Here is a 25,592-nt window from a genome sequence, read left to right as displayed (position 1 = left end):
AACATTATTTTGCTGTACAAAAAGAATCAGACTCTGAATTATTGTACAATTAGCTTGTGAAGGAAATCAAAGATGCAGGTGTGCATAAATATAGGGACTGGGAATTCAATGTAATGATCCATACAGTTCTCTTGTTGCACAAGAAAAATCGGATTCAGAAGGTAAAAATAACCTGGGAAGAAAAACAAAAAAAAAAAATTCAAGTAGTCCACATTCATTTCCCAGTGTTCCTTCTCTGGGTGTAGCTGATTTTGTCCATTATTGATCAATTGGAACTGAATTGGATCTTCTCATTGTTGAAGATACCCACTTCCATCAGAATATATCCTCATATAGTATTGCTGTTGAAGTGTATAATCTCCTGGTTTTGCTCATTTCACTTAGCATCAGTTCATGTAAGTCTCTCCAAGCCTCTCTGTATTCATCCCACTGGTCATTTCTTACAGAATAATAATAATATTCTATAACATTCATATAACACAATTTATCCAACTATTCTCCAATTGATGGGCATCCATTCAATTTCCAGTTTTTAGCCACTAGGAAAAAGGCTGCCACAAACATTTTGGCACATACAGGTCCCTTTCCCTTCTTTAATATCTCTTTGGGATGAAAGCCCAGTAGTAACACTGCTGGATCAAAGTGTGTATACAGTTTGATAACTTTTTGCTCTCCAGAATGGCTGGACCCGTTCACAACTCCACCAACAATCACCAGTGTCCCAGTTTTCCTGCATCCCCTCCACCATTCCTGACTAGATTTTTACAAAACTTAAAAGTCAAATAAAAGAGTTTATATTTTATCTACAACTAAAAAGAGGTCCCTGGAGTTCACTGATCTACAGCTAAAAAGAGGTCCCTGGAGCTCACTGAATCAAGGAGTGATAGTCAGACAATTTAACCCTTACATGAAGAACAGACTGCAGAGGAGAGACTAGATGCATAGAGACTATTATTTTAGAAAGCTACTGTAGTAGTGTAGGTGAAGGTGATAAGAGGCCTTATTAGGATGTTGACAATATGAGTAAAGAAAAGGGGATCAGTTCAAGATATCTTCTGAAAATAGAATTGACAAGATTTGGCAACTGATTCTATATTTGAAGTGAAGGAGAGAGAAGAGTTGAGGAAATTCTGAAGTTTTAAACCTAGGTTACTGGAAGGGAAGTTACTGGGCAGGAATAGAAAAATTAGGAAAAAAAATTAGTTGGGGAAAGATAATGATTGTTTTAGATGGCTGAGAAATACCTGCAGTATCAGAAGAACCAGTATCACTTCCTGGAGCTGGATAGCATTTTTATCATAAGTCCTTGCAATTTGTTTTAGATCATTATGTTACTGAGAGTAGCTAAGTCATCCATAGCTGATCATCATGGTGCTATTGATCTCAGTGTTGCTATCACTGTGTGCAGTGCTTCCCTGGTTCTGTTCCTTTCACTCAGCATCAGTTCTTGTAAGGTTCTCCAGGCCTTTCTGAGATCATCTTACTGATCATTTCTTATAGAACAATAATATTCCGTAATATTCACATAACAAAGATTGTTCAGCCGTTCCCCAACTGATGGGCATTTTTTTGATGTCCAATTTTTAGCCACCCAAAAAGAGCTGGTATAAATATTTTTGTGCACATAGGTCCTTTTCCCTTTTTATGAATGTCTTTGGGATAGATCTAGCAGTGGTATTGCTGGATCAAAAGGTATGCACAGCTTTACAACTCTTTGGAGGTAAGAACTCTCCATCCTTAAGAAAGCGGCTGTCCAAGGAAAGCATGTGAATTCATAGGGGGCTGTCAGATTTGAAGATCATCCCATAAAAGACAAATTTTAGTTGTTGAGATTGCAGTAGTTGAAAACTCTTTGCTGAGGGGTACTCTTGTAATTTTATTTTTTGTTTTTTTTTTTTCTTTCATTACTTTATGACTTTTGTCTCAGTCAGCTTTTTGTTGCCTTGATAATAGTAAGAAAGTAATATGATATTTTCCTAGGTCTTTTATTCAAAATTTTATGGAGAATCTCCCCAATATTTGGAAAACTTGCAAGTATTTATTGATTCATAAAAACACAAATCATACTGCCAGAAGGAACAAAGAATGTATTCTTAGAGATAATAGAGTTTGGAGCAAGACATTAAATGCCTTAAACCACAGGTGATGTTTTCCTGCTGCCCAGTTTAGGCAAAGAATTTAAAGTAAAGAAGCACATTTATAAAGTGAATATCTAGTTAAGAAGCTGGCATTTGAGTATAGGATCTGAAGTTTTGGACCGTGACTTAAAATTTTAAAATGATAGACTCCTAGTTAGGAATGGAGTACAGGCATACTTCATATTGCTGTGTTTCATTTTATTGCATTTTGCAGATACAAATTGAAGGTCTATGTCAACCCTGCATCAAGTAAGTCTTATTGGTGCCATTTTTTTCAACAGCATATGATTACATCATGTCTCTATGTCACTGGTAATTCTTGCAGTATTTAAAACTTTATTATTATCATTATATCTCTTATGATGATCTATGATCATTAATCTGTGAGGTTTCTGTTGTAATTCTTTTGAGGCACCATGAATTGAACCCATATAAGATAGTGAACTTAATTGTTGTACTTCACTGATTAACTGTTCCTGCATCTCTTCCTCTCCTTAGACTCGTATTCTTTGAGACATAACAATATTGAAAATAGTCCACTTAAATAAAGTTTTACAAAAAACTGAATGTTGAAAACTATCTTTACATGTATTTGGAAAAAATAAAATAGTACAGAAAAAAAAGGAAAATAGGCCAGTTAGTGGCCTCACAATGTTCATGAAAGGTAGAGTTAGTTGATACAGCAAACTTTATTGTCTTATTTTTAAGAAATTGCTATAGTCTCCCCAGCCTTCAGCAGCTATCACCCTGATCACTCAGCAGCCATCAATATTGAGGCCAAGCCCTCCAAACAGCAAAAAGATTATGACTCATTAAAGACTTAGGTGATAGCTAGCATTTTTTAAGAATAAGACATTTTTTAAGTTAAGATATGTACCTTTTTTTAAAGGGCATAATACTATTGTACACTTAATAGATAATAGTAAAGTGTAAATATTGCTTTTCTATGTGCTAGGAAACCAAAAAATGTGTCTGACTCATATTATTGTAATATATATTGGTACTCTGGAACTGAAACCCCAATAAGGTCAAGATGAGCCTCTATATTTAGTAAGGCCTTATCAAGGTAGCTAGATGGCTCAAGGTAGCTAAATAGAGAGCTGACCCTGGACTTAGGAAAGACTTGAGTTCAAGTCTAACTTCAGACACTCACAGCTATGGGATCCTGATCAGCCTCAGTTTCTTCATTTGTAAAATGTGGGTGATAACAGTACCTACATCGAAGAGTTGTTATAAGGAGAAAATATTTGTAAAGTGCTTTGCACATCTTAAAGTGATATGTGAATGCTATGTTGATATGTTGATATGTTGATCTTGAATGTATAATCAAAGTAAAACTGAACAAGAAGGAGAAAACTGAATATATAAATCCATTGAGTTAGATACTGTGGAGAGTAGCTACAATTTAGGAAGAATAATAATAATAGAGACACCTAGCAGTACACAGGAGAGAAGATAAACACAAATAAAAATAGGCAGAGTAATATATATAGATGATCTGCCTAAAAAGAGAAGTCAGATGAAGCTGGAAAATAGCTCACAAGTCTGGCAGAGAAGAAAGATATATTAGTGATGGTGGACTTCAGTTGTCTAGACATCTGCTAATTTCCTCTCTGCCAAAAGCAGAGTAAAAGTTAATAATTTTTTTGTTTTAACGATAATTTCTTCCAAAGATGGAAGAACCAGCAAGGGGAAATTCCATTCTGAACATGATTCACACAGCAAAGAAAAATGGGTTGCTAAGTGGGGTGAAAAAATGAGAATTTGGGGGGATAACTACCTTGGAATTTCAGTGAAGGAGAAGAAAGTTGGGCATTGTCTGATGTGTATCCTAGTTTGGGGAGAAGATAGTGGATTAACAGAAAAGAGAGGTTGGGTCCTATGGACTAAAATTCTGAAGGGGAGTCATCCCAGGAGGGCTAGGAGCTCTTCAGTGTGACTTCCTGACAATACAAATAGACAATTTCCAATGAAGAGAAATGGGAGTTGTCTAAAGAGATCCGTATACATGCCCAGGAATTCCCCAGCCAACATGGACTTTTTAAAAGACGTGTGCAGATGGTGGAAGCCAGGATGAGTGATGGAAGGTGGGTAAAAAGCATGGTATCTTCCTGTGAGAACAATGTTAGTAATCATAGAGAGGACAGAGTAAAAATGGTTTAGTTGGCTGTGCTGGAATAAAAAAGGCTCAAAGAAGAGAAAGCAGCTGTTTACAAGGAGGTGGGACAGTGACATCTGATGTCAGGGGGAAAGTGGGATTTTAGTTATTTTCTTTATTTTTTTCCTACCAGAAAGAATCATCTTTTTATTAAAAAGGACAGAACAAAAATTTCAAATTAGGAGATTGATACCCAATAGAAATAAGGAATAGAGAACATGTAGATGCCCTTGTTAAGTTCAGGTCACCAGGCCTAAGGTAGTAAAAGAACTGGCAGATGTAGTCATTAGGCCCTTGTCAGTGAATTTTGAATGATTATCCAGAAATGAAGAGATACTATAGGTAAGAGAAGGTAAATGTCCAGATTTTTTTTTAAGGAAAAAAAAATGGAGTTTCCAGACTATAAGCCAGGGAGTTTCACTCCATTTCTAGGCAAAAATCTAGAACAAATTATGGACAAGGTTAGTGAACATCTAATAAAGAAACCAGTGCTCACAAGACCCAGCATAACTTCATAAAGAACAGGTTATCTATCTTAGGCTAAATTTCCCTTTTGGAAAGAATTTTTAAACTGATAGGTCAAGGGAATTCTGGAAATACAATTTATCTAGATTTTAGGAAAGCACAATAAATTATCATGCTGTTCTTGTAGAAAAACCTGTAATGGAATTCACCCACTGAGATATGCTGAATGAAGCTCATTTTCCTATTCTAAAATTTCAAGTTTGTTCTCAGAAGTTTTTCTTAATTGCTTAGTAATTTTTAGTGTATCTTTCATATTATTATTTTTAGTAACCTTTTCCCTTCCAGAGTTATTATAAGGAGAAAATATTTGTAAAGTGGTTTTGCAAATCTGTGTGTTATATAGATGCTAGTTATTTTAAAAGTGCATTTACATGGATTCTTGACAAACTAATCAAAAGGACTTTAAAATAAAGATGAACAAGGAGGGGAAAACTATTATATAGTTTTCCTTGAGTTAGGTACTGTAGAGAGTAGCTACACAGTATCTCTGAGGTGTGCCTGTATATTTAGTATTTTTTTTTTAGAAACTTTTTGCATTTCAGAAGGCCAATTAAACTGACAGACTGATAAACTAAAGATCATAAGCATAAAATTTCCCACATAAACTAACCAATATCCAAGAGAAATAAAGAAGCATTAATTACATAATCTATAGACATTAGAGGGCTTGAGTGGCTTGCCATTTCTTTTTCTAAGTTATTTTACAGATGAGAAGCTGAGGCAAATAGAGTTAAGTGTCTTGTCCAGGGTCACACAGCTAGTAAGTGCCTGGATCCAGTTGTGAACCCATGAGAATGAGTCTTCTTACTCTAGGCCCAGTGCTCTATCTACTGTACCAATAGCTGAATCTGCTAATTTGATATTTGTTAATAATCCTTAATTGCTTGATGTCTCATCAGGGTTGGCAATTTCCTTCAGCGTTGGAATTTTTAATCCACTGTGCCTTCTCATCTGTAATTCTTGTCTTGTGCTTTTCCATAAATCTTTTATAGATTACCTTACCAGTGTATATGGGGCCCTGATTTGGAACTTTTAGTATTCTCATGGATACTAATGCAACACGCAATCAGTCCTGTTATTCATCTCTCTAACTATATCATAAGTTCACCTCCTTTTCTCATTTTACTTGTCCTTTATAATGTTTGGCATGTATGATCATGATGGATGTGATTTTTTACTTTGTAAAATCACCAGTCCCGGGCTCTCTCTCCTTAACACTCCCCAATCTAGGTGTTGCTTTGGGTTTAAAGAACAAGTTTAGAAGGCTCAGGCAGATGATTTGGAAAGCCTTGAATAATGCTACTTATATTTTTAAAGGCTTAGGTGATAACTTTTGATTCTACATTAGTTCTCCCCTTACCCAAATTTACCTTCTCAACTATATTGCTACTCAGCTCACATAATTTTATCTCCTCCCTGTCCTTAAGGAGAGGAAGAGAATATATCATTAAACACATGAAACATATTTGTAACATCTTTGGAAAGCATGTATCTGACATTGTTCCTGATTAGTTTTATTCCTTACATCTGTTTACTATATAACTCATAGTTGTGTCCTCAAGTATGTATTTCCCCATAACTTTCTATTATTTGTGAATTGTGAAATATTTTTAACAATATTTGTTTTAGAATTGGTGGTTATTTGGCTCTTATTTCATGTGAAAAATATGGAAGACAAAATAACTTATATAATTTTATTTTAGGTATTCTAATTATTTCAATTTTTGCAGTTTCATTTGAAAGGATTGTGTAATTTATAAAGGAGAATCCCATCATAGTATAACATAATTAATTTAGAGTGGAGGAGTAAGCTCACCTAATACTGTCTGTCTAAGTACTTCCTTCTTGGATAATATTTCAATGTTTCAACAGAATTGCTATCTTTTACCTGGCCATTGTTTAGATAGATGCTGACTTGCATCAATTTGTCAAGTTCCGGAAGCATTAGCTGTCATCTAGTTGGTGACATGTTTGATATGAGGAATGTATTTTTGTTGCACAAGTGGGGTATATTGTCTCCTTTTCTAAGCCAAGACTAATATTTTGTTTCCAAAGGAAAACTCAAACATTTTCCACATTATTCTTACTGGACAGTTGCAGGTTTTGTTCCAAAAGAAACATACATAGATTCCCTAGGTTTCTTATCGAACCTGAAATAAGACAGTTCCAGGGATGTAGTTTTAACTTATTGTTTAGAAACTTTTGATGTGAAATCTTTATTTTAATCCAATAAAGGGTAATAGCAAAGTGGCAATGCTCTTCCTTTGGTTGAAGAGAGCTTCAAAATTAGGGTTTTCTTAAAAATTAAAGGAAATGGGCAGCTAAGTGGCACAGTAGATAGAATATCAGCCCTGAAGTCAGAAGGACCTGAGTTCAAATATGGCATCAGACACTTGATACTTCCTAGTTGTATGACCCTGGGCAAGTCACTTAACCCCAATTGCCTCAGCAAACAAACAAAAAGAATTAAAGGAAATTACTGACATTTTCTTGAAGTGTATAATATATGAAGTTGATTCTAATATCTTTTACAGCAAAAGCAAATTAAAATATATCTCCTAGATTAAAATGTAGCTTAAATAAAGACTTTTTTTAAAAAAAGGTCAGGTTTTATGTTTTTAGCAGCTTTTTACCTTTCAGAATGTTAAGAATTGGTGGTATTTTTCAGGTTGATTATAATGTGACATGTAGTTTGAACTCAGTGGATTGTCTTAATACAAACTGAACATGACTTTCCAGTTATATGTATGTGTTTATATTTTATAGAGGCTTGGTAAACTTAATATTTCACAATAATACTTATTCACAAATATGTGAGGAATATGTTCTTTATAATTGTTATGCTTTAGGTTTTCACATTAAATTTTCCTCAGCTAATTGGGTTAATGTGAAATATTAACTCAGTTCCATTCAGGTCCGTTTCAAGAACATGTAATTTGTCAATATTTGCTGCCATAGTTTTTTGTACATTTTGTATAAGAGAACTTATATTTATAATTTTCCTTTTTGAAAATTTTTTTTTCCATAGTGATGCAGAAGGCATGGCGAGAGAGAAATCCTCCAGCTCGTATCAAAGCAGCTTATCAAGCTTTAGAACTGAATAATGAGTAAGTTTGAAATATGTAAAAATAAATTTTTTGAAGGACTACCCAAAACATCTGATTTGTCAAACATTTTTATGTCATTTTTACATTATTTATTATTATTGAATAAACTTATAATAGCTGTAGAGTTTTTCCCCCCAAAACATGCATACCATGAATTCAGTAAAACTTTTTTTTTTTTTGACAATTGTGTTATGTTTTTAGAACTATGGCATTTGTTTCTTCTGAACAGATACTAAAAATAGAAACAGTCCTTTTAAAAATATGAGATTGCTAATCCAATTGACAGGAATTAGTACTTATACCATAGTTGCTAGTACTATGTGAAAGTACCCTCTGAAAGATTTTTTTCTATCCTGACAGATTTTTGAAAGGGGTTTCCCAGAACTCCTGGTTTTAGCTTTTATGTTCCTTGAAGTAATTTTATTTTATTAGTAAGCTTTTATTACACACCTAAAGTTCTTTGAATCAAAATGGTATTTAAAGGGCAAAAAGAACAAAGTAAAAAACATAAAAGAGTATTACAGTTTAATTTGAAATGAAATATAAATTCACAAATCAACTTATCGTTAAAAACTTTGTATCACTTGTAAAATATGAAATTATAAATGCCAAAGGATGCAGAATGAAAGGAATATACATTTTGGAGGGGGTAAATTTGGAGTTACATTTTTAAGGAGTTAAGGATTGTCAGTTGGTGGCCTTGGAGGGTAGAGAGATATTATGTAAAGCAGTCTTTCTTTTTTAAAAGATAATTTCAGTTGTTCTTTTTCTGATTTATATAACTTCAAAACACATCACTTTAGGATACAAGTTCTCTTTTTAAGTATTTTCTCTTGGTTGGTAGAATTATTATACACTTCCCTTTTTGCAATTGGGATTAAATAACTTGTTCAGGGTCACATAGCTGTCTGAAATATGAAGTGTCTCAAGCTGGATTTGAACTCAGATGCTCCTGAATCCAGGGCTAGTGTTGTATCTACTGCATTGCCTAGATGTCTCATATTTCACTTTAATTGAAAGATCTTACTAGTGTAATATGAAGAATATTTATTTAATGTTATTTGTTTGGTCTTGTATGACCCTTAATTGGCTTCTTGTTCTACTGCTAGCTTTCCTTTTTACCTGACTAAATATTTTTCTTAATTCCTTCATTCTCCTGGGTTAAAGAAATAAGGTAGGAAAATTATCTTCATGAATATACTTTTAAAATGAACATGGTATCTGGAGGGAATAGGAGGACCTGTAATTTTTGAAAACATTATATTAAAAAGATTCAGCTTATCAAGTTATGTAATCATTACCTAATCCAGAGGAAGAGGGAATACAGGACAGTTCATTTTTAGTAAAGAAGAAGACTGATCTGTAACAGTGTTGGGGATTGGGGAGACTAGTCTGGAGGACAAAAGGAGGTATGGATTTGGTTTGGATACCATTGGGAGGACCCTACACAAAAAGGAAAAAAAGTCATAATGAGGAGAGTCTAGTTATTGGATTGTGGGATTTCTGGAACATGATAGTGATTATTAGGCACAATTATTTTCTCCTATATTACCCTCATTTCTTTTTTTTCTTTTCCTTTTTCTTTTTTTCTTTTTTTTTGCTTTCTTTCTTTCTGACTCTGATGGGAAATTACAGTTACTTTGGGAAAATTTACTACAATGTGAATCAGAAATCTTTAGAAAAAGAAATCTGTTCAATATAAATAGCATGTCTTAGTCAACCCTATTCTTGAAAAAATTTTATTCATGGAAATATGATTTTTTAAATTAGAGAAATAAACTAAGATAGGCATCTCTGTATACAAACTAAAAATAGGCTTAGTTATGCTATATTCATCATCCTACCTCTTTATATATGTTGTACACTTTATATTTTCATCCAGTATATTTTATATTTCTCTCTTTCACTGTCTATCAATGTCCTATTCCCTCATCACTTCAAGAAAAAAGGGAGAAGGATAATAAACTAGAGAAAGAAAAAGTGGAATCAGAAAAATAAAATAATGGGACAAAAAACCCAGAATGAATGAATGATAGAATATTCTGAGCTCCTGGTATGTGCCATTCTCTATGGATATAAATAACAAGACAGCCTTGCTCTCAGACAGTATCTAAAAGGAACTAAGGAGACAGTAAGATGGTGCAGTGGAAAGAGCGTCAGCCCTGGAGTCAGGAGGACTTGTTCAAAATCAACCTCAGACATTTAACTCTTACTGTGTGACCCTGTGCAAGTCACTTAACCCCATTGCTTCTCAAAAAAACAAACAAAGCAAAAAAAATAAAGGGGAGCTAAAAAGCTGAGGTGAGGGGGAAGGTGTGTAGCAGGATGGTCTGGAAAAGGCCTGAATTGGTAAGGAGGTTTGATTCAGTGCCTGAATAAGACCTAAATTCTCCTAAAGGCTGATGGGCAGTAGATAGAGTGCATTCCTTGAAGATCAGTGACTTAACCTCTAATCTGTAAAATGGAAGTCCTGATAGCATCCACCTTTCAGGTTGTGAGCATCCACCTTTCAGGTTGTGAGAACCCAGTGAGTTAACATCTGCACAGCATTTTGCAGATTTTAAAGCACTATATAAATGTTAGCTGTCAGGTCTCAAGGACCCAGGGATGGAATTTAAGTGGTTCTGGTGTGAGAAGAGGAATAAGCATTTATGGAGCACCCACTATATGTCGAGTACTGTATTGAACAACAACCCTGAAAGGTAAATGCTGCTATTTCCCCCATTATGACAATCACAGAAATTGAGGCAGTCAGAGGTTGCGTGACTTTGCTGGGGTTACCTATCTGGCGAATGTCTGATGCCCGGCATTGCATGTGCTCTGGTGTCCCCTCACAGGAGCAGAGGGTCCAGGGGGCTTGTGAAAGATGGCTGGAGGGTCAGAGAGAAGTGGGGGAGAGGGGAGTCATGAGGAGGGGAGAAGAGCTGAATGGAAAACAAGCCCTGGCTGAGGGATGAGGGAACAAAGATGGTGATTCGTTCCATGGTGGGGAAGGAGGGAGTCCAGAGGAGGAGATGCACTGTCCCCTTCCCATTTTGCCTTCTCTGCAGCTGCGCCACTGCCTATGTTCTGTTAGCGGAGGAGGAGGCCACTACCATTGTGGACGCTGAGAAGTTGTTTAAACAGGCCCTCAGAGCTGGGGAGACAATTTACAGGCGGTCACAGCAGCACCAGCACCAGAGTCCTCAGCACGAAGCCCAACTTAGTAAGCTCGTCTAAACCGAGTTGAGCATATCTTTCCAAATATTCTTTTTTTTTTTTTTTTCCCTTTTTAAAGTAAATGCTTATAACTTAGCTCATTTTCAGAGGAAGTGACTAATCTATTACCAGGTTACTTGTGAACTAAAAAAAGAAAAACATTCATTAAAAGAAAACATTTTGATATAACAGTTTTGCTCTGATTATATTGAAAAAGGATAGAAAACCAATCTTGATAATGATTACTCTCATCTTAAGCGGAAATTGGGAGAATCATTGAAGAGATTCACCTTGGAACAGTTTGTTTTTCTTAAAAAGAAGGTGCTATATTCAGTATTTTCGAGTTTTCTTATTAGTAATGTCATGTTACTTTGTTCATCTGTCAAACAAAAGAAGGTCAGACTTTGGATGTCTACAATTTGGGCCAGGAAACTGAAATGGGGTATAGATGAATTCATTTTAACAAATTTTCAGCATAATACCCACCCTTCTGTTTTGTATTAATTGTTTCTGAAATTCTCCTTGAAGGGCTTGAGGTGTTCCTTTGGTGAACCACAAAAACTGAGGCCTCCCTTTTTTCCATAGAAAGGCACTTTTACCAGAGACACTAGGAGCAACAATACTACTGCTGCCTTCTTCTTGTGGCCAGAGGGCTTCAGTTTCATGATTTTGGCAGTTAGTGGACAATAAATTGAAATGTTTATATATTGCATTATCTGTTAGCAGTTAAGTTCTAAATCTTTTTGTTTGTGGAAATTCAGGTTTGGATAATGTCCTCTCTCTAGGCTAAATATTGATGTATACAGTATGTTTCATTACTGCATGTTGTTAGAACACACAACTGTGGGAATTTATAATTTTGCAGGCTGGAACTAATGAAATTGCATCTGTTAAAAAGTATCATGTTATTTATCCTTGTAAAATCTCAAATGTGAGTATGAGACAGTTACAGAAACATTTTAAAAATGATTTCTAGAAATTGTTTGAGTTTGTTAGCCATTGGCAGCTTTTTTTTTAAGTTTAATTGTCCATGGAAATTTTATTTTGGAATCTCATAGCTAGCCAGTCAAAACAACAGTGAAGATTATAATAATACTGTTATTTAAGTAGAAATATAAAATAGTGAGTTAAATTGCTTTTCTCAATATGTGCTTTTTTTCTGTGAGTCTTAAATATGAACTTGTGACATGCACATCTACTTTGCATTGTATTATTGTTGGCCAATTATTTGTAGAGACATAAATTGTACACTTTTATTTTGGTTATGTTTTCCAGCATAAGTAAAGAAATATCAGATAATATAAATAAAATTTCAGTTGATAATGATATTCAATCATCCTTTTCTTTTTCATTTAGGAAGAGACACTAATGTATTGGTTTATATTAAGCGAAGACTAGCAATGTGTGCGAGAAAATTAGGAAGAATAAGAGAAGCAGTAAAAATAATGAGAGATGTGAGTAATTTTGAAGATCATACTGATAATTGTCTTTTAGAAATTAAAACCATTTTCAACAGTTGTAAATTTTTAGTTGAATCACTGTTTTTTAATTGACTTAGAATGTGTATGGAATATATCTTTACTTATCAAGTTTTGGAGTCTCTTTTCTTCAAATTCAATTTAATAAACATCTGTTAAGCATATTCTAGTTCTAGACACTGGAGACTGAAACAAAAGTGAAGTTGACTTTGCCTTCGAGGGGCTTACATTCAGCTAGGAAGAGACAATATGTTATTATTTTGCTGAGTTACAAAAGAACTTCTGTGCTCCTTGTTTTAATTTTTTTTCTTTAATATGCAGCTAATGAAAGAGTTTCCTCCTCTTAGTATGTTGAACATCCATGAAAATCTCCTAGAATCCCTTCTAGAATTACAGGCTTATGCAGATGTTCAGGCAGTTCTAGCAAAATATGATGGTAAGTGGTGTTTGCCTAACACTTTTACCTAACAATTAGATTTTTTTTCCTCTCACTGTATCTATCAGATAGTTTAACAACAATGTTTATGAAACACTGGGGTCCAGAAGGATTTTCAGATTTCCTATTTCTTTCCTCTGATGTATTTCATTGTGTAGCATTGTGTAGCATCAAGTGCAGAGTGGCATGGGTCATTAGAAAGTATCTTCTCACCCAGCTCTTTAAATGAATCAGGAATCTGAGAAGCTTGCCTATTACCCTGCCAAGTTACCCTGATCTTGCTCCTATGAAATAGTTGCTCCGGTTCACCTCACTGAGGACTTGTAAGAATTATTACAGAAACCTACACTAACTGTTCTTCCACTTGGGAGACATGAACATGTCTACTGTGAGGTGTCTTCTTGTAACCATGAACTAAAAGTAACCTGACATCATTCATCATGGTGTCTTTGGACATGCTTTTCAGTGTATCAGAGCACCTTATTGCTTACCACACCTGTTCTGTTGTAGATTTTTCACCATTAACTTAGAAATATTTGTGACCTGTTCCTTTTTGCCTATTGACTTGGAAAGTTTGAACGTGTTATATTTGGAGAGAGAAGTTTATTTCTTTTAAACATCTGGAACACTTAAGAAGTGCTTCAGAATGATGCACGCTCATGAAGAAATTTGTGAGAAATCCTTTCCATATGTTACTTACCAGATGCTTGGCTTGCTTGGGGTACATATACTAGACAAGTTTGGGGACTGCATTTAAGAAATCAAACTGAGCAGATACTAGAGAAAACCCAGGATTTGAGATTTGCCTCTGTGTTCTGAATTCTTTATTCAGTATTCTCATACTGTCATGCTATAGAATTTCTCTGTTCTATTCTTGGAAAAAATAAGAAATTCATTACTTTTGCATTGTATTTGCTAATTTCACTTAAGAGCTTTGAGAATATTAAAGAAATGATTTTTATTTTATTTTTTTAAGAAATGATTTTTATCACTTTATGGTACCAGAACTTTTAACTTTTTGTAAGTCAATTTTAACATTAAAAAAAAAGTTATGAAATTTATGTAGTGTTTTTAGAGATATGTGTATAGACATACTTTTGAAATTATTTTTCTTAAACAATTTAATTTGATCTCACTGATTTTGGAAATTTTTGTTATAGATATCAGTCTTCCAAAGTCAGCAGCAATTTGTTATACAGCAGCACTATTGAAGACAAGGACTGTGTCAGATAGGTGAGTAGCTGTGCAATTTAGAGCATCTGGAGAAGATACTAACTATAGACCTGAATATAAGAACATTAATTTTCATTCTTTGCTGATTTTGAAAACCATGCTCCTTTTAAAGTTATTTTTATCTTAATCATTACTCAGGCCTTGGAACTCTATGGCCAAGTCTATGAGCATTGATAATATTTTTCTTTAATTACTTGACATTTTATATATTGGAATAAAATATCACATATCATTTCCCTGAGTTTATATGGAATATGGGCAGTTTTGAATTCCCTTAGTTGTTTGTTCTGAATATATTTTTGAATGTCATCTTGCTAAATGAAAGGAAATTTTCTTTTGCCTGCATTCCTTTCAGGTGAAAATTTGGTAGAGGTCTTCTTTTTATGTAGTAGGACTTCTGTTTATCCTTCCCAAAGGATCTAACTTAGTTTCTAAGTGTTTCTGCATCAATGATAGTTCAAATATGTTTGAAGATTTCTCTTTCCTCTGCTTCCTGGCTATATATATTGAACTAGGTGGCTTTATTTTATTATTATATATTATATTATATACCTATTATATATTAGAAATCAGTTGTCTTTTTCTGTCACCAGAAACTTCTAAATTTTGGAACATTGAATTTTGTTCCTAACTCATAATTCTTCATTATTTTTTTCTTTAATAGTTCTTTTCAATTGAATTGTTTCTTCCCCACAACCATTTCTCTACTCCTTCCAGATTTTCTCCAGAAACAGCATCTAGAAGAGGACTGAGCACTGCAGAAATTAATGCTGTGGAAGCAATTCATAGAGCAGTGGAATTTAACCCTCATGTTCCAAAAGTAAGCAAGCTTCTTTTCTTTTAGTATTCCAGTTTTGTTTTTTTTTTTAATGAAAATATCAATCTTACTTAAGGTTATAAAGTCAATGGCAGATACTGGATTAAAAGCTAGATCTTCTAGCTTCTGGCTCAATAGTCTTAACTACTATACCTTGTTTTTTTCTCATTTGATTAAAGGGGCTATTAAGAACATTTATAAAAAAAAAAACCAATAGGAATAATCACTTTAGAGTTGGTGGTTGCTATCATAGTAGTCTAAAGTATATTCCTTCAGTTAGTAGTTGCTTTCACTATAGCTTTAGGGAAGAAATAGTCAAATGGCATGGTTTAAAGGAGGGTCATTCATATTTTGAATCATTAAATCAAATTTCCTGTGTTTTACTGTAAGAGTGTTTTCTAGACAAATGCCTGAGTTTTGGACCTGAGCTGGACAAAGACTGGAGACAAATAGATTAAAATAATCAATGATAGGAAACAGATGTGGAAGTTCCCAGAACCGCTGAGTTGATGTTTGTGTAGTCCCTGATGAAACTGTACCAGTTTCATTTTTCTTTGTTACACACCCTATCAACATGGTTTATTGAATAATATTTATGTGTTCTCACCTAACATTGAATATTGGTTGTTGTTTTTTAAGACATATTAAAAATTCTTAAAATTTTTAAAAAAATAAACACTTGTCTATTATATTGAGAAAAAGTTTTAGTTGCAGTTAAGTATAATACAAGATAAGATTATGGAACTTGGAAACTGGAAAACCCTAAAGGGATTAATCATCAAGAAATAATTTCCAAAAACAGAGTATACAGATATGAGGCCTTTACTTAGAGCCTTGTTGGCCTACTGCCCCTAGGCAGATAGGCAGAGTCTATGACATGAAATGCTAACAGTGTGCTTGATTTAGGAGTCAGCAGAGCTAGCTTTAAATTTGATTCTGACACAAATTGTATGATAACCTCAAGTTCTTTTATCTGTAAGATGGAGTTAGATGATAATACTCTTCTTACCTTCCTTGTTAAGTTATTATTGGGAAAATGTTTTATAAATCCTAAAGTGCTATGCACAAATGTAATTACTAATAAATGATAAGCTCATGTGAAGATAAGCAGTATTAGTCAGAATTGCCTAGAAAATAATTATAAGTCTTAGGACTAATCACTTGGTATTTTTGTACCTTGACATATTTATCCCTTCATTACATAAAACCAATTATCTTAATGTTTTTAATGAAAAAAGTAATGCATTTTAGTATTCATAATAGTGGTACCAAAAAAAAAAAAGGCTTTTTTTATATGGGAAGGCAAATAGAATAGCTATTGAACACACTTCCAATTAGGTAAAATCCATTAGGCCATTTAGAAAGCTGTTCACAGCTAATACCACTTTAGTTGAAGAAAAATATAGATGGTCATTCTATAATTTATAAAATTAAATTGTTAAACATTTTTGTAAAAAATTGTAAAAAATGTAAAAATTTTTGTCAATTGCATTGAAGAGATATTTTCCTTAAGATTTTCAATAATAGGCCTTGCTTTAATTTTTTTTTCCTTAAGAAATAATTTTCATTAGTAATTTATTAAAAAAACAAAACAGCTTGTACTTTTTAGCCAGTTCAACAAATGGCCTGATGGGAAGATGGGATTTTCTTGAATAATAGATGAGGTGATGACCCAATTTTTATGATTATGCTCAACTAAAAGTTGAATTGTGCTACAAAATAACATTATTTTTAAAAGGTGGAATCCTTATATTGAATCATATTAAATAGAACACTTATTAAAGTATTTCTGAGAAACTCTGAGTCCTTACAATCTGGACAGTGTCCCACTTAAATAACATTAATGTTATATGAACTGACACAGCTCTGGAATTTGCGGCTGTCTGTTTTTGCTACAGTCATACATTGATGAAGTATGTTCAGGCTTCTCTCTCTTTTTTCCCCCTTGTCATGGTCTATATTCCTAACTCTCAGCTGGGGCCAACATAAAGGACTTTGGGGGGGTTTCCTTCTCCAACCTCTGTTGAGGGTCATGATAACTTCTTTAACCTAATGAACAATGACATTTTCAACATTTTAAAAAGCCTTTTCATTTCTTCTTACAATTTTTTTATGCAAATTTGGCATAAATTATCATATGAGACATAACAGTAAAATGACAAAGGATAAAGTTGATTTAGCAGAGAATGTTTGTTGGCAGCTTTCCATGCAGCTCCAATAGGAATGACTGTAGGGCTAGTGCTATGCAATTTGTTAAAGCTGGAAACTATTAGAAGTGCAATGGAGAAAGATCACATAAATTTCTCCAGGCTATGCATTTTCTTTTAGGTATTTCATTAATATTGATTGTTTGTACAGACCTTTGATTCTTCTGAGTAAATTTCAGTACCCAACAGTTATGATAACCCTGTGGTCTTGGTTTGGAGTTTGAATATTCTGTTTATACCAGCTAGTATCTTAGTTTTTTATTTGATTATGCAACTTATGTATGTTATTATTATATGTATTTTATGTTCAGGCAGATTGGGAAAGCCTTTTACAGTTTAGTTCTCCAGAAGTTCTAATTCATCTTCCTGCTTTCAGGCCTGCTATATCTAGGTGCTTCTATATGTATGGGTGTCTGTCTCATACTCTGAAATTCCTTTAGAACAAAAGATTCCAAAATGTTACTTATGACCTTATTTACTTTTTTCATGTTCCTTCCCACTAGCCATAAGTTTCTGTTCTCCAAGTTTTGTATATAAAGTATCTTTTAATACTGTAAGATTTTTAGTTTGCATTTTAGCATTTTAGCAAATGCATTGCTAAGAATGGAAATATCAGATATAGTGTTAGATTATGAAAACTCCAGAGAAATAAAGCTGACATCTTTCTGAAGTACTTGTTACCTTCCTAGGCTTCAGTTTCCTCATTTATAAAAAGTAGGGATTAGCCTAGATCCACAATCTGTGAACTTAGTTTTAAAAAATATTTTGGTAACTGCATTTCATTATAATTATTTTCCTTTGTAACCTTAGGTATTTTGTGCCTTTAAAATCATTCTTCTGAGAAGTGGGCCATAGGCTTTACCAGATTGCCAGAGGGATAGGTCCATGACATACGAAAGGGTCCCTTTCAGTGCAACTACTCTGACTAAAAATAAGAGTGTCTCATTGAAAGTTTTCCTATTTTTGTATTACCTGGATTGATTGTCACTGAAGAGCATTGCTTCCTCCCTAGTATACTCATCTGATTATCCCTTTTCTTTTTCTTGCCTGGGCAGTTCTGTTTCCCCATAAATGCCAAGTTGTGCTTTCAAGGGATAGGAATTAACTTGTTTAGGTTCTGATGATATCCTGAGGAAACCTTGTTTGTGTTTTACAGAATATATGTAGTCAACAGTTGACAAGTTTTTAATATTTATTATGTGCCAGGCACAATGCCAAACATTAGAGGTACAAAGTAAAAGTAAAAACAGTTCCTGTCTTCAAGGTGCCTACATTCTAATGTGGAAATCAAAATATACAAGTTACATAACATATAGTAGTTAAGCAGATTATTCAAAAGAAAGAGGACTTCTTTTGAAAATATCCATGTCTTGAATTTGTTTTCAGGAGTACATTTTTCTCTTTGCCTTTTTTTTTTTTTTTTTTAATTTCTTGTTTAATAATAAAATTGCCTTCAGTCTAGTGCTGGCAAGAAAGCTGGCTTTGCCTAGGGCTTTTATAGTTGCAAAGGGATTTTAAAAATAATAAGTAAATATGTAGAATATAAAGTCTGTTCTGGTTAGTCTGGAGCACTTTGAAACCTTCAGGACGTTATATACACGCCTGATGATGGCCCATGCTTTTAGTCATGAGGGCTTTATCAAGGTCCTGCTTCACTAGCCAGAGTTCCTGTCCGACATCAGCACAGAATTACTGGGGGGACAAGATGAGATCATGAATGAAGGAATAACAAGAGGTAAGATGGTTATAGATGCTGATCCACATACAGGGCCAGTGGAACCTGCTTCTGGCTGCTTGAGTGTCCCTGTAATCCAAACAGTGAAGGCAATTAAAATGTCAGATACACATATTGAGTGGATGATGCCTCCCTTTGCCTTCAGTATAGGATCATAGCCCCTATGTCTTGAGGCTATTGAGGGTACATATAGCAGCTGCTCCTTATAGAGCCACTTGGCTCTCTGTATTCAGCTCGCTTGTCCAGTTTCATAGAATGTGCACTGAGAATGATAATTGCAGAGAGAAATTGGCATTTGTGTGCATGACTGATCAAGAGCAAAGCAACTTAATTTCATATGCTCTCAGACAGATTTGTCTTTAACCTCTGGCTTTACGAGGAAGAAGATTATAGAGCATTATCATTACTTCAGTTCAAAATTTTATTGCAGTTGGCCAGACCATTGCAAGTTATAGAGCTGGGGGTAGATATAAGGTGATCTTTAAAATAAATTATAAAGATCAAAGCATAACAAACTTAGAGTTAGTTTTAGCATAATAATAGGTATTATTTTAGAGCTTTTATCATAAAGGTAATTATCAGACCACTGGATCACCTTGTTACTCTAACCCTGTGACCAGTATAAATAGGTTCCAGGAGATATTTGCTGTCTGACTGCTATATATGTCCTTTAGCTTTTCAGGTATTTTTCTAGAGTAGCCAGAAGTCAGTTTTGCTTCTAGAAACTTCAAGTACGCATGGAATAGATTCCAAGTTAATACTGAAGTTCTACCTAGCTCAAGAGGTCTACAGATAACATAGGATAGGCAAACTAAGTGGAATTTTTTTGGAACATTGCAGGGGAATTGACTTGGAAACAGATTTCTGTGACAACTGTTTAATTTGAGAATTCGATTGACCTATTGCTTTAAAAGAGCCAATTTTCTTTAGCTTAGCTTTTCATTTTGTTACTTTATTAAAAGATTCTTATTGTATCTTTTTCTGGATTGCATATATAACAAATATAACAAATATAATAGCATTTCTAATTTGTGCTTATTTCTTATTTTTCATTGAGCTTTTACCCTTCCTTATACATATTTATTTTAAAATAAAATAATTAAGCAAACATTTAAATCATACAATTATAGATTAAGAATTGGAAGGAATCAAAGAAGCAACTAGGCAAATCTTTTTTTATAGTTGAGGAAATAAAGACCCAGAGAGCTTAGGTGACTTTGCTTAATGTCACACAAATTAGTGATAGAGTCAGAATTTTAATTCTAATCCTCCTGAAATCCAACATTCTTTCTACTATACCATGATGAAGGAATGGCTTCTGTTTTGCACACATAGTTGGAAATTCTTACATGTACTTTAGGAATCAAGTTTCATTGGTGTGGATACTGTATCGATAATTTCACAGCATCCTCTTTGCTTTAGTGACTGACTGGTCTTTTTACTACAATTCTGTGGCCAGGAAAGTTCATTACCAGGTTACCAAACTCCAAGTGCTACACCTCTGTATATAATTAGGTTGGTTCTCCAACAACAGAAACATCATCCATGACCAGACTTGTACTTGAAGGTTTTCTAGCTTTCTAGCAGAACTTATGTTCTCCTGGGGTAACCTTCAAGAATCTAAGATCAATGGAAAAATAATTTAGTAAAGAATCCTAAAGTTTCAGCTATATATGTTAGAATGAGTTAGCTAATAAACAGAGTAAGTACCATGTGTGAAGTAGTATATTGGGTGTTGCGGAAAGACAAAAAAAACATGGTTATGATACTCAAGGAAATCCATAATTTCAAATCTTGTCATGATTATTGCAGTGGCCTCTTACAGTTGTTCATCTGGCTTATCTTCTCTCCCCTTTCCAAATAATTTCTACATTGCTGTCATGCCAGATTGATCATTTTAAAACATAGATCTTTCTCCTATTCAAAAATCTTCAGTGATCCTCAGTTCCCTCTAGGATAAGATATAAAATCTATAGTATGATATATATATATTTTTAATAGCCTTTTATTTACAGGTTATATGCATGGGTAACTTTACAGCATTAACAACTGCCAAACCCCTTGTTCCAATTTTTCACCTCTTACCCCCCCACCCCCTTCCCTAGATGGCAGGATGACCAGTAGATGTTGAATATATTAAAATATAAATTAGATACACAATAAGTATACATGACCAAAACGTTATTTTGCTGTACAAAAAGAATCAGACTCTGAAATATTGTACAATTAGCTTGTGAAGGAAATCAAAAATGCAGGTGTGCATAAATATAGGGATTGGGAATTCAATGTAATGGTTTTTAGTCATCTCCCAGAGTTCTTTTTCTGGGCATAGCTGGTTCAGTTCATTACTGCTCCTATAGTATGATATTAAAACCTCTTCTATCTTACTGCTGCAAATTCCTCCCAATTGATTTCATATCCCATCTTTTAAAGAGCTCTCCTCATCATACTGGTCTCTTAGTTGTTTCTGAATAGGACACGCTATCCCCTGCCTCTATGAAATTGCGTCTGCTGTCCCCCCATGTCTAGAATTCACTCTATCTTCATCTCCCCCTCTTTAAATCCCTAGTTTCCTTCAAAGATATCCCTGGTTGTTGGTGATCCTACTTGTTTAAAAAATATTTCTTCTAGCTTCTTTCAAAGACATTTCTAGTTATTGATGATCCCTACTTCTTTAAGTAGTATTATATTTTGGTCCTTTGTATTTAATAACTTGTATACATTTTATATTCCCTCAGTAGCATGTAGGCTTCTTAAAGGCTAAGGCTATTTTTTTTTTTTTAATCTTTGTATCCCCAGTGCCTAGCATAGTGTCTTGCACATAGTGGTACTTAATAAATGTTAGTTGGGATGATTGGATTAGACATACAATTTGAAATTAGGTAAGAGATGGAATGAAATAACTTATCATCTTTTATTTCCAACATTTTCAATTAAGTGGAGAATTTTTCTTGACTTTTAGATCAGTTTTTAAAAGCTTAGAATAATATAAAATTTTCATTTGTGATAAAGGTGTAAAATATTTTAATTTGAATCATTAGCAAAATTAGATAATATGTCAATAAATTATTGCAAGGAAAAAATTTTAAAATTGCAGATTTGTTTTCCTAGGAAACCGCATGGATTTATTTTCTCACAAATATGTTTTATAAGTTTGCATGTGTGTATGTAGATACACATATGAGGTTGTAGATAGAGCGATTAAATTTGGAAGACCAGGATTCAAGTCCTATTCCCTAATACCAATTAGCCATGCAACTCCCTAAATCTGTTAAATTGTAGAAAAGCTACTGGAGGAAATTTCATGCCTGGGATTTTTCTGTATCTATGAAATAGCAGGTCTGAACAAAAGAAAAAAATCTCATATATGTTTGAGTGCTTTTATCACTTGAATTATTAAACAAATTATTATATTGAGAAAGTATTTCTTGTGACTTTCAAATAATTTCTTATAAGACAAAAATTATTCTAATACCTTGGTTCAAGTTGAATGTCTAGTAGTGGTCTCTGTAGCTATGTACAACATTTGGAATCCAAGGTTTTAGTTAATAGTAAACTAAAATCTCCAGTAGTGTAAATATAAGATAATTGCAATATTTTTACAGTTCCATATGAGCTGCTATTTGTAAAAACCAAAATGAGCTTTAATGGAAAATTCCTCTGTGTTAAGTAGGTCTCAAAATTAAGATATTAAATATTTGTAATTTTCAGGTAGAGGTTTTCCTGTGGCTGCAGTATTTTGTGTGTGTGTGTGTGTGTGTGTGTGTGTGCGTGTGCCCGTGCGCGGGCGAGTGTGAGCACTTCCTATTGAAGCACTTAGTGCACTTGTGGCACATTCAGCACAGAGAGCATAAGGAGTCATGTCAGAGGTCAGATATTTGAGCCAGTTTTCCCACAGCCGCCTGGTGTGAGTGATCTTTTACTATGTTTAAAAAAAATGGAAGAGGATTAAAGGGGATTAGAAAGAATATTACCCTCCCAAGTATAGGCCCAAGGCACTAAGGGAGAGAACCCAGCCAGGCAGCAAATGGGCTTTGCTTGACCAGGGCACAACCTTTGCTGCATTCCTTTAAGAAACTGAATGGGAAATGTTAAGTCCCCAAACTGGATTAGTAAATAATCTCATAGTTTGTGACATCTGCTGAAATAAATTGATGAGCAGGCTGCATTCTTACACTTTGAGGAGAGAGTCAGAAACATCAAGAGCAAAAATGATTAAAGGTGGGGATTAAGTGTAGTCATTATCTAAGAGGACTATTTCATAAACAAATTGGAAAAAAATTTATTTTATATATATATTTGGTTGATTGAAGTGAGCTGTGCATTTAGGTGCATATATTAGAAGCATTTTATAATTCAAGACTTAATGATCTCCTTTAAAATTTTTTGAAACTGTTCTCAACTAACATGCATTACAAGACTATAGAATCTCAATTTTGCAAATTTCTCTCTTGGATTTCTGTCCTTTTTACTTTGGCCTTTATAAAAAACCATGGGAACCACACTGTTGATTTGAAGTGAAATAATATGTTTCTTATGCAACACATCTGCAAGTAGGAACTTTTTCCCTTGCATTTTATAACAAGCTAGTGTGGTTTGGCTATTATGACTCATAATTCAGTATCAGATTGTTTATAACCAATGAGAGTCTTCTGAACCCATTTCAGTCAGAGCCCTGCCTAAGTGGAGAAAAGCCAGATTGGCCAGCTAAATAGTATTGAATAGTATTATCATGGGTAATAAAGATAACATGTTCAAGTGGACATTTCAGTTTCCATCTTCATTTCAGTATGGTTGATGAATACATTGTCCATTATTACTCTGCTTTTGATAATGAGTTTAATGGCAAAGAAGGGTTTTTATGTTAGAGTAAAAGATGGATTTCAGAATAAAGTTTGACAACTCTTATTAATTCTAGTTGTCCTTCCTGAAAATTCAGGAATAAGAGGAAAAAAGGAAAAGTTCTCTCTGTGCAGTGTTCCTCAGCATGGTACTTTGTAAAATTTTGACATTATTTTTGTTTTATTATATTGCTAACATCTTCATTTTTGTTTTTCTCAGGGATATTCATGGGGAAATTATTTGTCAACTGACTTTCTCAGCTTCTGTTTCAATTTTAATCTTGGGGGAACTTTATTCCTTTTGTCATTATTGTGGCCAATGAGAATATTATAAACTTTGAGAATCTTGTGTATGTGTGTGTGTGGTTTTTTAAATCAGTATTTAACATACCCACACTGCTCTTCTGGATCCTCGGCCTTATCATGAGTCTGTCACTCCAAGTACCCAGAGATTTCATTATAGCAGACAAACTTCCTAACATTTTGAGATCTATGTTTTTGTGAAGTTTGGGTCTAATCCAGATAACTTCACTTTCTTTTCTTCTCTTGTGTGTCTTTGTGTGTGTTATTCTTCCAGTACTTACTTGAAATGAAAAGTTTAATATTGCCCCCAGAACATATTCTGAAACGGGGGGACAGTGAGGCAGTTGCCTATGCTTTCTTTCATCTTCAGCACTGGAAGCGAATAGAAGGTGCCCTTAATCTGTTGCAGTGTACGTGGGAAGGCAGTAAGTATTCTTTTCCAACTCTACTAGCTAATCTCTCTGACTTTATTCACAGCATTCACAAGCAGTCTGCTTTAATGAGATTGTGTTAGCCTCCTTAAGGCTTTGTTGTTCAGATTAGTTTCAAAGTGAACTCAATACTATTATGTTTGGTTTGTTGCTGGAAATGCTTAATTCACTTATCTTGATGCCACATTTGGGGTGAGACAGAAGCTGCATTCTTAACCAGGAAAGTACAGGTAGCTAGATGTAGTGATATATTATGCAAACATATATTAAAATATATGGTTATAGGGAACTCTTCTGCAGATCGCCATGTCAGGTCCTATTCTAATGTCTCATCATGGCCTGGAGGTGACTCTTGGCTCTCAAAAGCAGTATAAGCAGAGATCGACCTCTGACAGGTCCCACTGAGCTACCCAGACTTCAAGACTGGATCTTGACAGATGTTAGTTATGTCTATCATCTGAGGACCAGTCCAGCTCAGTTTGGTAAGGCTTTTCCCTAGAGGATTTTGTTTTGGGTTGGTTGGTTTGTTTGTTTTTTGGACAAAGTTCATGAAATTTTCTACTTAGGACATGGTAGGGTAACAGTCTACATTGAGAAGCGTAGGAAACTTTACCAGACTTTTCCATGTTTGTTTAATTATTTTAAGGATTTCTTTGCAAGAAATGGAGCTAAGTTTTTTTTTTCTTTTTTTTTTTTTTAAGCTTCTTAGGTAAGAAATAGACCGGAAAGTATAGATATATAATCAGATACCTGTTTTTTAGCATTTGGAATTCTTGTAGTTACTCTCATTATACAAAATGAATTCAGATGGTTTGCCTTCAGAAACTACAATTTTATTTTTAAACATTCATTCGGGAAATCAAATAAGAATAAGTAATAAAGTATAACTTTATTTTCATTCTTCTTTCATATAACCTCACCATAATATTATTCATTTTTTCATGAATAATCATGACTCATTAATTTTTCACTTAATTTACAATTT

The 25,592-nt window shown here is 34.0% G+C and overlaps 1 protein-coding gene across 6 annotated transcripts in view; it reads left to right on the top strand.

Moving 5' to 3' along the window:
- The window catches only part of ST7L (suppression of tumorigenicity 7 like), a 59,908-nt gene that overhangs the window by 19,857 nt on the left and 14,459 nt on the right, over nucleotides 1-25,592 (top strand). For all 6 annotated transcript variants that reach the window (XR_004234019.1, XR_004234018.1, XM_031967304.1 and 3 more), the window contains 7 exons: nucleotides 7,850-7,928; nucleotides 10,979-11,133; nucleotides 12,483-12,580; nucleotides 12,926-13,040; nucleotides 14,201-14,273; nucleotides 14,991-15,093; nucleotides 24,451-24,601. Coding sequence is in view for 4 of the 6 variants with exons in the window: in XM_031967304.1 (XP_031823164.1) it covers nucleotides 7,850-7,928; nucleotides 10,979-11,133; nucleotides 12,483-12,580; nucleotides 12,926-13,040; nucleotides 14,201-14,273; nucleotides 14,991-15,093; nucleotides 24,451-24,601 (774 nt within the window). In the remaining 2 variants the exon portion in view is untranslated. The remainder of the gene's footprint in view (nucleotides 1-7,849; nucleotides 7,929-10,978; nucleotides 11,134-12,482; nucleotides 12,581-12,925; nucleotides 13,041-14,200; nucleotides 14,274-14,990; nucleotides 15,094-24,450; nucleotides 24,602-25,592) is intronic.

Source organism: Sarcophilus harrisii, chromosome 4 (genome assembly GCF_902635505.1).
Source record: "Sarcophilus harrisii chromosome 4, mSarHar1.11, whole genome shotgun sequence".
In the NCBI taxonomy this organism is placed as follows: Eukaryota; Metazoa; Chordata; class Mammalia; order Dasyuromorphia; family Dasyuridae; genus Sarcophilus; species Sarcophilus harrisii.
Note: the sequence above shows the minus strand (reverse complement) of the source record. Positions and strands in the feature narration are given on the sequence as shown.